Source organism: Meira miltonrushii (assembly GCF_003144205.1).
Source record: "Meira miltonrushii strain MCA 3882 unplaced genomic scaffold FA14scaffold_3, whole genome shotgun sequence".
Classification (NCBI taxonomy): Eukaryota; Fungi; Basidiomycota; class Exobasidiomycetes; order Exobasidiales; family Brachybasidiaceae; genus Meira; species Meira miltonrushii.
Window position 1 is genome coordinate 2577325 of NW_020289945.1, and position 17243 is coordinate 2594567.

At 44.5% G+C, this 17243-nt stretch overlaps 6 protein-coding genes across 6 annotated transcripts; 3 read left to right on the plus strand and 3 right to left on the minus strand.

Moving 5' to 3' along the window:
• The first annotated feature begins 166 nt into the window (after window positions 1–166).
• FA14DRAFT_70375 (uncharacterized protein) lies at window positions 167–1246 on the plus strand. The gene has a single exon (XM_025502731.1). The coding sequence runs from the start codon at window positions 278–280 to the stop codon at window positions 1154–1156; it is 879 nt and encodes a 292-aa protein (XP_025354526.1). The 5' UTR covers window positions 167–277; the 3' UTR covers window positions 1157–1246.
• A 95-nt stretch (window positions 1247–1341) lies between these two features.
• Window positions 1342–3318, minus strand: FA14DRAFT_115959 (DNase I-like protein; the record flags this gene model as incomplete). Its single annotated transcript, XM_025496143.1, has 1 exon — window positions 1342–3318. A coding segment is annotated over one exon (1977 nt), but the record flags the coding sequence as incomplete, so codon positions are not given.
• Window positions 3319–4746: 1428 nt separating this feature from the next.
• On the plus strand, window positions 4747–5655 carry FA14DRAFT_180853 (uncharacterized protein; the record flags this gene model as incomplete). The annotated part of the gene is made up of 1 exon (XM_025501043.1): window positions 4747–5655. The coding sequence occupies one exon, from the start codon at window positions 4747–4749 to the stop codon at window positions 5653–5655; it is 909 nt and encodes a 302-aa protein (XP_025354528.1).
• A 58-nt stretch (window positions 5656–5713) lies between these two features.
• On the minus strand, window positions 5714–8957 carry FA14DRAFT_70387 (uncharacterized protein). The gene has a single exon (XM_025502732.1). The coding sequence runs from the start codon at window positions 8530–8532 to the stop codon at window positions 5773–5775; it is 2760 nt and encodes a 919-aa protein (XP_025354529.1). The 5' UTR covers window positions 8533–8957; the 3' UTR covers window positions 5714–5772.
• Window positions 8958–9648: 691 nt separating this feature from the next.
• Window positions 9649–14878, plus strand: FA14DRAFT_161691 (uncharacterized protein). The gene has a single exon (XM_025499239.1). It carries the CDS (start codon window positions 9782–9784, stop codon window positions 14735–14737), a length of 4956 nt encoding a protein of 1651 aa, XP_025354530.1. The 5' UTR covers window positions 9649–9781; the 3' UTR covers window positions 14738–14878.
• Window positions 14879–15881: 1003 nt separating this feature from the next.
• On the minus strand, window positions 15882–16838 carry FA14DRAFT_180856 (RNA-binding domain-containing protein; the record flags this gene model as incomplete). The annotated part of the gene is made up of 2 exons (XM_025501044.1): window positions 15882–16716; window positions 16783–16838. The coding sequence occupies 2 exons, from the start codon at window positions 16836–16838 to the stop codon at window positions 15882–15884; spliced, it is 891 nt and encodes a 296-aa protein (XP_025354531.1).
• Between the last annotated feature and the right edge of the window lie 405 nt (window positions 16839–17243).

Consider the following 17243-nt stretch of genomic DNA (forward strand, 5'->3'; position numbering starts at 1 on the left):
AGCAAAGTAAAGATTGAGTTCATTTCACACACGCGAACCAACGCCCCGACCGCTCCCACGCGTTCGAACGCGCTCTACGCGTAAATTGACGCGACTTTCGGTTTGATGTGTTAGATGTTTTGGTTTTAGGCGGAAAGGAAAGTTTGGCCGGCTGAATATGGATGGACGCCCCCCCCTTTGTGATATGATTCAAGACAAAGTTGCATTCAAACAATCTAGAAGCTAGTCACCCTCATCACATTCATCACCATTTCGATTCACAAGCAACGCCATCAATATGTTCGAATTTGAACGTCGACCTTCAATGCCAGAAGAACCCGCTTCGAAAAGAGTTCATATTGTTAATCCAAAAGATGATCTGGAGAATGTACAGCCAAGTGGATTGAGTACAACAACCACCACAAGAGCATCAGCATTTGGACCTTCTGCTCAACGACAAAAAAGTTATCAAGAAGAAGCAGCAGTTCCGCCAGAATTGCGAAGTAAATTAGAAAGTGTTGGAATGCGTACTCGATTCAACGTTAATCGTGGTTATGGTTCTCCACCTCCTTCTTGTTCAACGAATGTCAATTTGAACGCATTGACGTCCCGTTCAGGATTGGTAACAGAAAACGACGTTTTGCATGCGGTAAAGTCTAATAGAAAGGAATGGCAAAGAACACAAAGTGCTCCTTTATACGTTAATGAGTTACAACCTTTTGGTGGAATGAGCGTTCGTCCCACTCTATTGGAAGATAGTTCAGTCCTGAATCGCTCAAATGGCAACTCAGAACAAGGTGAAGATGTTGATCCCTTGGCCGCTCACTTCTTCGATGATGAACCACAAGAGGATGACGCAATGATTGATGGCAGCATTAGCGGTCAATCAGGCACTTCAGATTTGAAGCGAACAAGAGATACATTCACACAGGAAGACGAACAAGAGCAGACATTCTCAGCTGCTCAATTCCCCGATCCAAAGCAATTCCGTCAACTGCCCACAGCTTCACCTTTTGGCCTTACCCGTGCAAATGGTGCTACCACTCTTCCTGTCTCTGCAGGCTTAACCCAATACTTGGCAAACGGTTCTATCCTACCACAGAACGGCAATAGCAGTGCCGATGCACCTTGGTCAAAGCAAGACTTCTCTGCTTTCACAGGCAAAGAAGATTTCTAAATAGAAAAAGCAAACGTCTCTTAATCATATCTGTATTTTATTATCCGCAAAGCACTCCCGTCTCGTAACCTAAAAAAGGCAACCTTTATAATCTTTTAATTGTGATTCCATTTCCAGAAGACGTGCGGTAATTCTATGTGTGAAAAGTGTCTATAGTACATTCGTTTGTATGTGTGTGTAAGGTGTCAGTTGTAGTACTCTCTCGCAGCTCTTAATCGTTCAGCTTGAGCGACTTGCCAATCTCCTAGCAATTCATCGAGAACCGCTTTCCTGCGTTTAGGATCAGCTTTGCGGATTTGAAAGGAGAATTTAGCAACAACAGGTCTATGATCGCTCATCTTGATATGAGGTTGAGAGGTATACTGTAAGCATTGAATTGCATGGGCATCTTCACTTCTTGAATACCACATTATTCGATCGCAATAAGCAGGTACACGTTGTTTCTCACTTGTATCGTACGAATCTGTTTGTCGATCATATTTGTATGTTGGCGCAAATTGAATTGCTGCTTCTCGGAATGGCTTCAGTCTATGTCCTGGGCTCTCCTTCAGTTGACGTTGCAGTTGATCTTTTGCCATTAAGCCTTGCCAATCTTCGTTGCGTATAAGATCGAAACATTGTTCCCGTCTAAGGTCAACACGATAATTCAAATCACCAGATAAGAAGACGATCTCATGATCCGGCAAGATCATCGAGCCATCACCTCCGCCTGCATACGCATCAACTTCATAATCCAACTTTTGATTGCTTGCTTTTTGACTCAAGGTAGATTCGAATATGTTGACCAAATCTGCGTTTCTTTGTCGGACATGCCTTTGTCCTGCGGCTAAATGACAATTGATCCATGCCAAAGGTGTATCATCTATTCGCATAGAAGCAACAATTGCACCTTTATTTCCCATCCTGCCGCCAAAACCAGTCTTGATAGTCGCGATACCAGGATCACGAATTGCTGATAGCTCACTTTCCCTGACGAAGATAGCTGTATAGAGACCAACCAGACTATCTTGCAAAAGCAACTTAAAGTCTGGAAACCTTCTCTGCACTTCTACCGACAATCTTTGCGTCCAAGCTCTTGCTTGATGGCTCAACCTTTCTCCTGCATCGGCTTGCTTGCTTTTTCTTCCACCGCCTAAGATCAGATTCTTCGCCATAATACGTGTATCGCCCAAATCGACCAACTCTTGGAACCCGATGACAATCACATCCGGCATGTCGTTCTCCTCTAGCAACTCAAAACCAGGTAATTCGTGTCCCTCAAAGTCCATCACAGTAGCAGCGTCAATGTTGAATGTGAGATGGAATGTCTTCAGAGTGCGGAATGTGGAATACTCTGTCAGTCGACGTTCAAGTTCCACAGTCATCCAATCAGTCTTGAGAAGGCCATCCCAAATATGAATTTCACCTTCCAAAGAGGTGGCCAAAACTTGTAATTTCCCGTCATCAATTGGAGAAGCATCAACAATCATCTGCGTTACTGCTCCAGCCTTGTTTGCTTGCCAAATCTTGATCACTTGCCATGGCTGTTCTCGAACATCAAAAATTCGTATTTCTCCTTGTCTGCTTCCCGCCCAGAGAAAGTGACCTCGTACACCGCATAAACAGGTCACACCTGCCATATTGAGCTTTTGAACATACACACATGAATATGTGAACCGATTCCATATCGATATATGTCCAGACTGATGGCCTAGGAAGACATAATCCGGTTGCAGAGGGACGAGAGCTGCACTAGATATAAGACCTAGATGGCTAGGTCCGATATTATCGGGTATACCAACAGGTCGAGAATTTGCATTAAAAGGTTTATCGATCGTAAATGGGCGATAGATGCGTACTCTTGGGGTCCTGGAAGTAGATCCGGCAGTATCACTTGCAGAAGCTACCCAAACTTCATCTCCCAATACAAAAGTGCATGAGTACTTATCTATCACGATGCGTTGTGTGACTGGCGGATCCTTGAGTGATGGAAGAGATTGATCTTTTGCTAGCCATGTACAGATCTTTCCACTTTCATCAATGCTGATCATATTGTCTTTAACCCTTTGCAAAATAAGCACTGGCCCTGTATGTGCACTCATCCGAGTTGACGTCACACGCATTGCCTCTATGTCATATTCAAACATATCGCCTTCCTTTGTTCCGCACCATAGATAGCGTCCATTTCCTCCTGACGGGAAACACAATGCACTCAATCGATTCTCTCGTCGTTCTTGGCCTAAGTAGATATGTTGTGTAATCGGATCCCAACCGCGATCTGCTACATGAATCCGTAATTTGTCATGATATCCCACCACAACCATATCTTTGTGCACTGCTACTGCAGATGTATGACCTCCTTTTGACGGTATTGCTCTTGGAGGAGTATAATCGGGTGGTCTGCGATTCGCACGAGAAGCATCAGGCAACTCATCAGGCGCATTTGGATCAGCTTTGGATCCAAAAGGTACGGCTGACATTACCTCTTCCTCTGTATCACTTGAAGATTCAGCATCCTCACCCGTAACTAAAGGCGGTAAGGCTTTGTTGGAATTAGCGTACGAGCCATTGAAATTTGGAGATCGATTTCCCGATTCAGCATGCATTGGCTTAGGTTGCACTATTCTACGAGGTGGCGGAGGTAGAAGCTCATTACCTCCATTTGGCGGAGAAAAGACTTGACTGGAAGCCGGCGAATCAGGCTCGTTTGGTGTGCTATTTCCAGATCCATCGTCATGCCTTCTGTGCTGTGAAGCATATCTGCCGAGATGTGTCAGTCTATGTGAGGCGGAATGCAATACCCGAAGTGCTTCTGATGTACTATGCGTTCTGTGATGACGGGCTGCCAAGAATTTTGCATGCTCATCAGCTGCTTTTTGCAATAAGAATGGCGGTGGTCTTTCTGATGGGGCAGAGGAAGCAACAGCATCTTCTTCTTCTAGGGAAGCCGGCGTTGAGCTGGGTACGCTTGATGAAGCTTGATTTGCACTTGGTCGAATCGGAATTGGAGGTGGGGGCGGTGAAGGTGCAGCAGGGGTACCCGATCTTGATGGTGGTGTGTCTGCATATGCTAATGCTTCTAATGCTCCAGGGAAATTAGAGATGGATGGCAAGCTTCTTGAAGGTGTAAGTGGTCTTCTTGGAACGATTGGTGGAGGAGCAAATGTTTTCGTCTGTCCATTTGTATCCGGTTGATTAGGTGGTGGTTCAGCATGAGGAGAAGGTGATGGCTTGGCTATCGACTTGCTTGAGGATTGCTCTGGTTTAGCTGCTAATGCCTCAAATCGAGATCGCAGATTAGCAAAAGAGACCTTTTCCTCCTCTTCCTCTGTCATGTTGTAGGAGCATTCAGTTGTTGTAGCGCATTGGGTATGATTTGATGATGATGATGAATGTGTAGAAGGTTCAATCGGATTAATTGCCCGAAGAAGATGATGCATGGAAGCGCTTGCCTGTAATCGGCTGATACACACGCGCTAAACTATAATACAATACATTGGTACAAGCACGCCCGCTTTAAAGGTGCATGCATGAAACCAACACCGCCTCCATATAATATGAGCATTTATTCTCTCCACATTCACTACTTTGATCTTGATCACTCTCTTAGGATGGGTCGATTATCAGAAGTATTGGGTGCTTTACCACCACCAGCATACGAAACAGTAGCCAATCATGGAAATGGCACGGGTAAGCCATTCATCAAACCAAGGGGATTAGATGCATCTCTAGTTCTAATGATCTTGAGTCATTTAATCGATCCAAAACTCTCACCTGAACAACAAGCAATAGGATATTCAAATTTACATAAAAATGTTCGATTCGCTTCAAAAGATTTATATTTGCTATGCATGCATTTATTAAGATCAAAATATATTCAAAGGTATATGAATAGGGTTCGTGCACCTTTTACAACCGATCCTTATCCAGCTGGACAAGCGATTCCATCGGCTTCTGAACCTGTGATCGTACGTAGCAGGCTTGCTAATCCTGATGCATTACAATCACCCGCAACACGCAGAAGTGGTGAAGGAGCAGGAAGAGAGACAAGAATATTGGATCTTTTCGTGGCTGCATCTGTACGATCAGATGTCGAATCTTTCGAAAGTTCACTCCTTGAATCAACTTTAGGCGATGACGAAGAAGGTGAAAATGATCTATTTGCCTATCATCAACCGAAATGTAGGATCGAAGATTTGGTCATTCAAAGAGGAAGGAGGGTTGGAGTGATTAGACCAGTTTCATCAAGCATCACAGTAACAGAAAAAGATGTAAAAGCTCCACCTTCCTACACAACCAAACAACAAAATTTCGCATCGGGAACTCATAATGCTCAAGGCAAAAAATGGATCGAAGCAGAAGATTTGGCGATCGAATTACGAAGCAAAAGTGCCATCTTACGATTACGCAGCGATCAATCCTCTTCTCGTGCACTACGTACTGTATTCGAAGTGACGAGAGCAAGAGAGGAAATACTGGAAACTACAGCCGATCGTATTGTGGCCAAGCTTGCAACTTGACAGCCAGGACCGTGTATTATATAATGACAGATACTCTTATTGGATCATGCAGGAAATCCATGTGTGAAAATATAAATTTGCAATTGTAAATAAACGTACAGAATGAGGTAGGAAAAATCATCCTTCTTTGTGGACATCCTGCCAGCTATTTCCATCGCTACTTTGTTCTTCTTCATTAGAAGCATCGAATAACAAATTACCTTCTTTTGTCTTTTGCGCATGAGGTTCAGCACTCTTTGGCTCATTCTCATCTTCGATTGCAAATCTTGCATCGGTTTCTTCATCGTCTGGGTCATCGTGATATGCTCCAGTTTTATCTTTGTTGTTTCGCGAAGATAGTAATCCTTGTTCATCGTCTTCTTCTTCATCTTGACTACTTCCTTCACCGAATGCATCGTATAGCTCCTTTGTTCGCTTGCTTCTCTTCTTTCCATGACTGTTAACGACTCCACGTTCAAGACGTGCCATAGGTAGATTATCATCATCATCGTCATCTTCTCCAGGTACGAATTCATACGCTTCTGCAGCCGCATCACGTCTGTGGCGCCTGTTGCGGATAATAAAGAATGCCACCATCGAACCGACAAAGATGAACACAATACCTGAAGCAGCAAATAGCCAAGTAGAGTTCTTCTTGAGTCCTTTGATATAACCTGTATCAGCTTCAGGATTGGTGAATCCTTGGTGAGATTCGCCAGGTGCAGTACCATGGTCCGATGGAAGATGATCTGTAGGCTTGGTCAATTGTCCTGGTGGTTTGTGAATAATCGTTGTTGCCGGTGCAGCGGCCAAAGTCTCGTGATATTCGACACTATCTGTGGGGAAGTTCCATGCCACTGCCTTACTCGAATCAATCGCAGCTCCCCACAAAGTCATTGACCATGCCCAGAAATTACCAACCTTATCAGGATTAGCGCGATCAAACACTTCCATCGTCCAAGTACCAATAGCTGATTCATCCCAATGCTTCAATGTTGAGAAGCCCCAACCAGGGAAACCAGTCGTAGCATCGTCATAGCGACGCGGACGTGCCAAAACACTTCTTGTTCCATGTGGACTGGTCAAAACGATATTACAGTCTCCTCTACGATCATGAGTGATCCATACTCGAACAGTAACGTGCTCTAATGATTCCACGTTTGCATCCTTTAGCATCTGTTCGGTCACCTCAAAGGTGCTTTTGACACCCGAATTTGTCATGAGAGATTCATCTTTGGGGATGGTAACATTCTTACCTTCCATCCATGCTTGTGGTTTAACGAGCTTGTGACGGCGGGCTTCTTCAACGAATTGATATGCATCAATCACACCATAACCGAATTTATGGTTGAAATGACGTCCTGCTTGCGTCTTTTGCCAATCTGGATCTTGCGGGTTGATCATAACAGCAGAGCGGACAGCAATGTGTTGCATATCACGCCAAGTCAAATCGGGACGAACTTCAAGTGCCAAAGCAATCACACCAGCAACCAAAGGTGCTGCTGCACTTGTACCTCCATGACTTGTTGTGCATCGATTGACGCCATTCCAGGCGACATCTGTGGTATGAATGTGATCTCCCGAACCGGAACTCCAGCCGGAGGCAATGATAGCCGAACACATTTCCGAATAATATGGATGCAAGGATTCCCGATCAACAGCAGCAATTGTCATACTATAGATACTGTTGGTGTAACCATCAAAGTTACATTGATCATCCGATGCACCACCATTTCCTCCTGCAAAGACGAAAATACTGCCTTTGCCATCGCGTCCATTTTGTGCACCGTTCAAGATAGCTTTCGCAATCAAACCTTTTGGAGCGTCCATACTGCGCCCATCATCTGGAGGACCCCAACTGCACGAGTAAATGTGATTGTCTTGATAGCCATAATTCAAAGCAGCTGCTTCATCGACATCTGTAATTGGTCCGGATAGAATGCGGACACCAGAAACATGCGCATTGTATGCGACTCCCACTCCGCAAACATCATTTTTCATTGCAGCGATTTCACCAGCACACCTTGTTCCATGTTGATCATCTGACAACCTTGGTTCAGGCAAATCAGTATGTGCGTTAAAATCGTATGAACCACCAGCAAAGAAATTATCCTTTAAGTCTGGACTTTTGTGATCCACTCCATCATCAATCAAACAAACGTTTACACCTTTTCCAGTCACGCCTTGCTGCCATACTCCGGTCACGTTCAAGTCCCAATTCTCCTTCTTATCGTTGATCAAGTGCCACTGATTAGGGAAGATTGGGTCATTGATTGAAAAGAGATCTTTCACTTTGGCGATTTTGTCGCTGATGATTTTTGGGGGTGCAGGAAGCGGTTCCGGATAAGGATTAGGTCCTGGTACGGGAATAGGATCACGAATTTGAGGGAACAGTTCTGGTGTATCCCAAGGCGAAATAATTTTATCACGTTTGTAGCGTTGTCGTAATTCTTGTCTTTCGAGCGATCGAATTGCTCTTGCAGCATGAATATGATGATCTTCAATCGACGCACGTTTTGCCAAAGAAGGTGTCGTGACCGCTCTGCTAAGCAAGCTCCATCGTTGTAGGACTGGATCTTCTGATGAGCTCAAATGTGACCGTTTTTGTAGGTTGGTGGTGGCATCAATAGATAGTGGCTTTTCGCTACGAACCAACCAATGATCTGCTAGTTCACCGACTCTATCGACCAATTCAACGCCCAAAGCATTGGCAGCATCCCTTGGATCGATGTGATTATGCGTTGATCGTATTTCCAATGCGTAGTAGTGATGTGAATCATACTCTCTTTTATGCGGTCGCTGACCAATGACTGCGTTGTGGGCTAAAGCTGTAGACGTGAGACAGAGTGCGACGGAGATCGAGCATGCCAGCTTTATTATATTTGATGTATACCGCATGATGAGAAGGTATAGAGTTGGAAGTGTTGAAAGATGGAAGAGTCCTGTTACGATTTTTACTTTACAGTTTTTGAATGATTGCCTGCCTCTAGGGCGATCAAAAGAGTCGAAAAACGAAAGGCGAAACCTGTCACCAAAGCTGCATGTGATTGCGCCTCTTTGCTATCGTGTAATGTCCAAGCCAAATTGAGAGACAGATTCTAGATCCTTCCGAGTGCACAAAGCGTTTACTCCAATGACTTCCGGAAAGAATAAAAGAGATGTACAAGGTCAAAGATAACCTTTGATTGTTCGTAACAGATCGTGGTTGTGAAGATAGAAGATGATATTCTTTTCTGATGGCGTGGTTTGTTTGTGAATGAAAGATGCATAACTAATAATAATAAGAAGTGATGTACAGCTTGCAGATCCGCCCTAAATTGTCGGCTAACAGTAGAGTGGCACTTTGCCCAAGAGAGCACACACACACACACAGGCGTCAAGTAAGGGCGGGTTATTTCAAGAAACAAGGAGAAGCTAAGAGGAAGGTTTAAAGGAGATGCGTACAGCAAGGCGGCGCACAGTGCGTGCCAGAAAGAATCATGATAAAAGCACTAAAACTTCAATTCGACGCCCAACATTACGCCTCTTACTTCTATGTCTAATGACACTCACATGACCCTCAATCATCATTCTAGCAATGTCATCAAATCTTGATATACATTCTATCATTTCCATTAAAGTCTCCGTTCTAGCTCAAATTTGATTCCTGCTAGAAGTCTTATCGGGCCTGCCTGACATTCAATGTAAGAAAAGGCTCGTTTGACAATATGTCACTTCCTTGAATTGCAACAAGTCGTGTCAGGCCTCAGCCTCATCATTCTTTTACACCTCTCCTTCTTGGTAGAATTGTGACCATATTCATTTCTTTGTCCTCTCGCGATGATCATTGTCGCGAGGATAGAATGTGAAGTAGAATAAACGCGTTCTTATGAATCCGACTGGACGGTGCAGTGCCAAAAGCCTTAAGCACTTTGCGTAAGAGCGGGCGGGTGTGTTTGTTAAGCCAAAATGTGGGCAGAAAATTAGGGCACCCGTCGCATTCATTAGTGTTTTGCTCTCCACTATCTACCTGTTTGCATTCAAGTTTTCCTTCTTTTCTCACTTCACAACAACAACACATGCTGCCTTAGATGATCGAATTGATGCAGCACCACCAATAATCACTTCATCGGCTGTAAGATCGACCATTTTTCGATCAAAGAACAATATGCAGCGTGCCGATGGACTTGGAAGAGGCTTTTCCGTCAGTCATCAAAAGGTGGCATTAGAATTGTCATTCACCTCGCAAAATAATGTCATCATCCAAGGCTACACAGAGTTGACAATATCTCCCAATGATAAATTTCTAAAAACGCTTCACCTCAATGCAAAACAGGTTCACGTTCAACGTATAACATGTTCTGGTCAAGATGCAGAGTTTTCGATCGTTGACCACTCTTCCAACATTGTCTTATCCGAAAAGGATGTTCACAAGAATCCAGAGCTAAAGCGTAAACTTTTTGCTGCTGCAAGCGATGGAGCAGGAGGCGAATTGGACATCCTTCTTCCTTTTGACGTTGTACAAGAAACAAATCAAGATGCAGCTTCTGATTTCGTTCCTATCCCTGTCCGCATTTATTATTCAATCACAGACCCGAAAGAAGCTGTGCAAGTCGCTATGCCATCGGACGAAGCACCTCACAGGATACCCCATATTTTCACCTCTGCAACCGGCCCCGATGCGACTAGGTCTTGGCTTCCATGCGTCGACAGTTTGTGGGAAAGATGCACATGGGAATTGGAATTTATCGTACCCAAAACATTGGATGGCGAAATGATGACAGTGATCGCATCCGGAGACTTAGTTGAAAAGGTCATTCATCCACACAATTCGAACAAGAGCATCTTCTATTTCTCACAAGCATCCGCCACGTCTGCTCAGCATATCGGTTTTGCTGCAGGACCGTTCGTGATGTACGATATCCCTCTAGCAAAACGAGATGAGCCCAGTGGACGTGCAGTGGCGTTTTGCTTGCCGGGTAGAGAAGAGGAAATGTTCAATAGTGTGGCTGTAGTCCATCAGGCTCTAGACTTCTATAGCCGAGAATTTGGTTCTTATCCGTTTGGTTCAATGTCGGTCGTCTTTGTTGATGAACCTATTCATGATGTTCACAATACGTCTACACTCGCGATTTGCTCGAGTGACTTACTGCACCCGCCGACTGTCATCGATCAGGCTTTGGAAACACGTCAAATTTTGAGTCATTGTGTGGCTTTCCAATGGATTGGGATCAACATCATTCAGAAAACATGGTCAGATACTTGGCTGATCAACGGGCTTAGTCTTTATATCTCTGGATTGTTCATGCGTCGTCTACTTGGAAATAACGAATACCGTTTCAGGCTCAAGAAGGATTGTGATCGATTATTGACATGGGATATCGGCATGCCACCTTTGTACATCTCCGGAAGACAAGAAGCACCTGAAGAAGACTATCTCTCTTTCATCAATTTAAAGGCTCCTTTGGTCCTTCACATTCTTGATAGAAGATTGTGCAAAGCTGGTGCAACCCTCGGTCTTGGTCGTGCGATTCCAAAAGTCTTCTTGCAAGCCATCACTGGAGAGATGGTGAATGCTACTTTGAGCACCAGTAACTTTTTGCGAACGTGTCGCAAAGTGAGTGGGATAGAATTGCGTCGTTTCTCTGATCAATGGATCTATGGTAGCGGTTGCCCAACATTTGTTTGTAATGCCAACTTCAACAAGAAGAAGCTTTTGATCGAATTTAACTTTCACCAATATACGCCAAGTTGGGATTACGCTCAAAGGAATCCACTGGAAGCAGCCGGCTCGAATCCTGTTCAATTATTCGAAGGTCAAATGACTGTTCGAATTCATGAAGCCGACGGAACGCCTTACGAGCACGTCTTTGATATGAATGATGCACAAAGGAGATTCGAAGTGCCTTTCAATACGAAGTATAAACGTGTTAGGCGAAATACCAAACGTTTCAAGAGTAGACAGGCGGCTGCCAAAGCTGCAGCTGAAGGTGATGAAGGTGCGGCAGAAGATATTTCTTTAATGGATCTGGGTTTCGGTTTGGGTATGTGGGAAGAAGAAGAGCAGCGTGAAAAGTGGCGGGTAGCTGATTGGACCGAAGAGGAAGAAGCGCAAATGTCTTCAGCGCCTTATGAATGGATTCGAATGGATGCCGACTTTGAATGGATTGCTCATATACAATTCGATCAAAAGGATTACATGTGGGTTTCTCAATTACAGCGTGATAGGGATGTTGTTGCTCAAGCAGCTGCAATTCAGGCGCTTGGAAGGATGCCAAATGCAATCGCAAGTTCAATGCTTACACGTACAGTGCTTGTGACAAAGTACTTTTTCAGAATCAGAATAGAAGCAATCCATCAGCTGGTAGGATGTGCGCTCAAGTCTTTGGACTATCTTGGTCTATTTCATTTACTGATGCTTTTCAGGACCTCATATTGTCATGAGACTGCAAACAATACAGATCTGGATGCGCCCTCTATCCCCAAGGCAAATGACTTCTCAGATTATGCAGAATATTTCGTGAAGCGTGCGCTCATCCAAGCAATCAGCAATGTACGCAACGAGCACGGCAGAAGTCTACCCCAAGTGAAACGGTTCATCATCAATCTTTTGCGATACAATGACAATTCTAAGAATCGCTTTGTAGACGACTTTTACATTGCCGGTCTTATTAGTTGTCTTGCTCATGCACTTGTGCCGCTTGATTCACTTTGGGGTCAATATGTCCCTGCAAACGAGGATCCTTCAGCTATTGATGACGACATGCTGCTAGCATCTGCACGCCAAGAGGTAGAGCGCTTCCAAGAGCTTGATCGACTCGTTCCATCTTTCCACAATGTTGTCAGCATGTCATGTTTGGACTTCCAGGGAAATTTGATGCTGGCGAACATTATCCCGGTCAATCTTCCTCTCCTCCATTCTTACACTCGTCAAGGCAACTATACCTCTCTTCGCATCACTGCCCTGGACTACCTCTTGTTGATTCATGGATTGCAACACAAGATTCTCACACGATACTTTTTCGCCCTTTTGCGTTCTGACGAGAGCCGAGCAGTCAAACGTGCACTTGCACGTTCAATCTGTCAATCGATGGCCGTTTTTGTTGCAGTCGGGGAGAAGCGTGATAGAGCAATTGTTGACGAAAGTGAAAACGGAAAGACGGAAGAACAACAATTGGAAGAATCATTGAAGATCATCCGCAAGGAAGTTGGACGATCAGCAAGCGTTCGTGAAGGTTTTTTGGAGGCTATTCTTCATCCAGGCGTTGATATCGGAGAACGTTGGGCATTGTTGAAATTGGGAGAATTGCTATTCAAGCCAAGTGAAGAACATGAAGTGCCCTTCCAACCCAAGGTCTCTGTCCGCGTACGCATGCCATCACTTGCCGAGCAAGTTGAACAAGCTTCAGGTGCGAGACAACGAACTGAAACGGGAACACCAAAGATCAAACTTGTTCGTACCGAAACGACTCCAAGAGTGGCATTCGAGGACAAAGTATCGGCGACTCCTGCTGCTCCGGTAAAGAAGAAAAAGATCAAACCGATTGCGCCTGGTCAAGCTTCTGGTATGACATTGACAGATCTGACAGCTTGTCGAAATGCACTGAAAAGGGTGCAAAACAGCAAACATTCGCACTTGTTTCGCAAACCTGTTGATCCTGTTCGTGATAAAGTTCCTGATTACTTCAATGTGATTCAGAATCCAATGGATCTAAGTAGTATCGAGAACAAATTGAACGAAGGGATGTACAAAGATCGATTCGAATTCAAAGAAGATTTCGAATTGGTCATCAATAACGCAAAGCAATACACGCCAGATCCAAAAGCATTCGTTCATACTTCTGCTAATTCACTTAATCGTGAATTCCAAACCTTGTGGAATCGTATTACAAAAACTTTGGCACATGCAGCAGCCAACAATATGGCAGCTACCAATGGAAACGGAAATACAGAAGAAACACCGGAGATTCGTGAATCTGCGGATGCTGAAGAAGCTTCTCCAGTTCCCCAGCCTGAACCTCAAGAGGCTCCAGTCAGAACACCTATGGCGCCTCCTGCTGCTCCTGCACGAGCTGGATTCAAAATCAAGCTTAAACCGAAATTGTCTACCGATAACGCACAAAGCGATGACTCTCCTGCTCCTGTCGATCGGGCTTACGAGCCGGAAATGAAGCAAACAGTACCCAAGCAGCAAAATGCGAGAGCATCGTCGAGAGCTGTTGAGGAGAGCTTTACTTCTAGAAGTCCTTCGCCCGCTCAAAGATCTCGCACTTCCTCTCCTATCGTGATACGAGAGAAGGCTATGTCACCCGTTGCTTCTAGGTCGCCGAGTGTAAAGCTTACAAACGGATCAAAAAGTGCAAATGGTACTGCAAATGTGGAAAATCTTCCGATTCTTCCGAAAAAATGCAAAAATTTGTTGGATACATTGAAGAAGGAACCTGCAGCTGCAATTTTTTTGAGACCTGTGGACCCGGTATTGGATGGTGCACCAACGTATTTTGATGAGATTAAACATCCTATGGATTTGGGAACAATGACCAAAAAATTGAATGAAGGCAAATATTCCACTATGGGTCAATTCAAAGCAGATATGGAATTAATATTCGCCAATTGCAGAAAGTTCAATCCGCCCGAAACGCTTCCCGTTGAACTTGCCAATGCGCTCGCAACAGCATTTGAGAGAGAATGGCGTATTGCATGCATTCCAAAGCTTGAACCTGTGGAGATAAAAACATTGCAAAGTTTGGTGAAAAAGTTGGGAAGTGTGGATGGAGCCATACTATTTTTGGAGCCTGTAGATCCGGTCAAATTAGGCATTCCGGACTATCACAACATTATTCCAAAGAAAGATGCTAGAGATTTGCAAACAATCGCGAGCAAGCTTGCTGCAGGACAATATGGAACAATGTATGACTTTGATGCGGATATTCGTTTGATGCTGCATAATTGTTATACATTCAATGTAAGCGATGAAGCAGTCACTGATATGGCAAAGAAATTCGAAAAGCAATATGACAAGTCTTGGTCCGATATTCGAAGCAAACACGGCTTGGCTAAACGGAAAGCAAACGGTTCAAGTTCTGATCTGGCTGCGGGCAATTCTAAGAGGCAAAAGAAGTGAGACAATCCTCTCACACATTACTATACATTTGCATAAGCATCTCATTGCCAAAATACTCTATCTATGTATCAATACACAAAAACACCCCAAAAGGATGACCTCTAATCCGTGCAATGCATCTTTATCAATGTTTGAAACTACTTATCATGCACTTACCTTATTTATCCCAACAAGGCCTTTCTTGTCCTGCTGTGTGTAAAACTATTAAAAGTCAGAAATGAGCTTTGCTACGCCGATTCGATATTGACGATCACCAAAAATCGAACTCGTGTATGACCTAAGAGACTTAGACAATTTGCCCATACACGCCATTTGGTCCTGTCCAGCTTCCTGGCCATCTTTCAGGTGCATCAACGGAAGCCTGTGTAAGGTTGAAGCAAGATGAAAGTCCAATTTGTGCCTTTCCAGGTTGCAATCTGTATCGGTCCAAGAACAAATTCGTCTTCCTATATCATTCTCAAGAAAACCACGAACGACGACGACCTTTCCATCTTAGATTGAGAAACTCCACGACCATACACCGCCCCATCGAACCACAATCATCACGAGCCACAGCTTCCCAAGTAATCATTCCGCCACGTCTCGCACCTCCCAATCGTCATTCTATACAATGTTTCCTACTCTTCTATTTCGTTCTTACGACATCCGCACATAGACGTTCCATCGCGACCTCACGTCCAACGCCAAATCCTACCTCGTTCGTAACGCAAAGGGACCACGGCCAATCAAACTTTCTCCAAAACACCAATTACACGCACGACCATCCAATGAAAAGCAACCTAAACAAGAAACGATTCACGAGTCCACACACGCTCCCGAAAAAGCGATTATCCAATTTGAAGACCATATGATCATTGAATTGATTTCTTTTTGAAATTTGCACTGTTCTCCTCTTTTCTCTTCTTTTTTGGGAATCCATATGGAAAAAATAAATAAAACAGATCGCGAGGAGAAGCAGTGAAAATAAGGAACAATAAAACGGAACATAACGACAAAAGACACTTTGTTCTTCCTGAAACCAATCCAACTCCAAGAATATGATCGCTATATAGGAGGCAAAAGGTCAGTAGAGCAACAACACAAACCCGAGCAGAATAGCTTCAAATCGACTTTGAGTCTTGGAAGTCGTTCATCTTGTTATGCATTAATCCCAATCTGTAGGCTCACGGCGTGGTGGTGGACTACGGCTGTCATGACGACGTGGAGGTGGTTCACGATCATCATCTCCGCCACGACGACGAGGTCCAGGAGAACGGGAACGATCACGAGGAGCGCCGCCGCGTTCTTCACCTCCTGCAGGTCCTGCTGGTGGTCCAGCACGGTCAGGATCGATGCGTAACTTGTTACCACGCAAGTCCATGCCTTCGATACGGTCAAGAGCACGTTGATAATCCTCTGGATTATCGTATTCGATGACACCCTTTTCTGGTCTTTGTGCATCAACGTCAGCGAATGAGATACGACCGTGTTCACGACCAATATCTTTCAAGTCTTGCCATGAGGTGTTTGGTGGTAAATTGGAAACGATGAGACGGTATTGACCGCGGCGGACATTGTCACCACGTCTTTGGTTTTGATTGTTGTAACGTTGTTGTGGTGGACCGTAGCCTGGTGGTGGTGGGCCATATCCTCCACGACCACCACCATAGCCACCTCCACCATAACCGCCTCCGTAACCTCCTCCGTAGTAATCATAGTAGCCACCGTAGCCGCCACCGCCACCACCGTATCCTCCATATCCTGGGGGAGGGGGACCATAACCGCCAGGACCACCGGGAGCGCCAGGAGGACGATTCTTACGACTTTCCTTGGCATATTCGATTTTCAGATTGTCTCCCATGAATTTCTTTCCGTTGAAGTCTTTCATGATATCTTCTGCATCTTCAGGTCTGTCCCATTCGACAAATCCAAAGTTACCCATCAAACGAAGATCAACGATTTTTCCATATCCTTTGAAAAGATCTTCTAAATCGCTCTCTCTGAAATGTGAAAGACGGTGTTAGCTCAGACCTATCAACTTGCTTTACTTTTATTTGTATACATACCGCGTATCAGGGGCCAAGTTGCCCACATAGAGACGAGTTCCAGTTCCGTTTGGCATATTTGCAGAGATCGAATGGATGGATGGATGGCAAGAAGAAAGCTTTGCACGATGTTGACATTTCCAATCAAAGTCAAAACGCGCCGCGCACGGGGGTTTGAAGGGCGTATGAGCAGTGTCATTCCGCTAAAAAGGATTCTGCGTGTCCGAAAATAAGAAGAAGAAGGTCATTGTGTGCTTATTTAATCATCTCAGCTTTTTCTCGTGCGCACAGTCAGTGATGATTTGCCTGGCTTCGGAGCACGGCAAAATGAACAAAGCTTGAAAAAGTGGAAGGCTGACAAAAGAAACATAATCCAGAAAACAACTCTCTCTATCTTTCTCCCCATCGATCTTGATCCATCATAAAGAGATATCGTGTTTGACATGCGACCTATCCTATCTTTGGCCTATCGGGCCAATCGG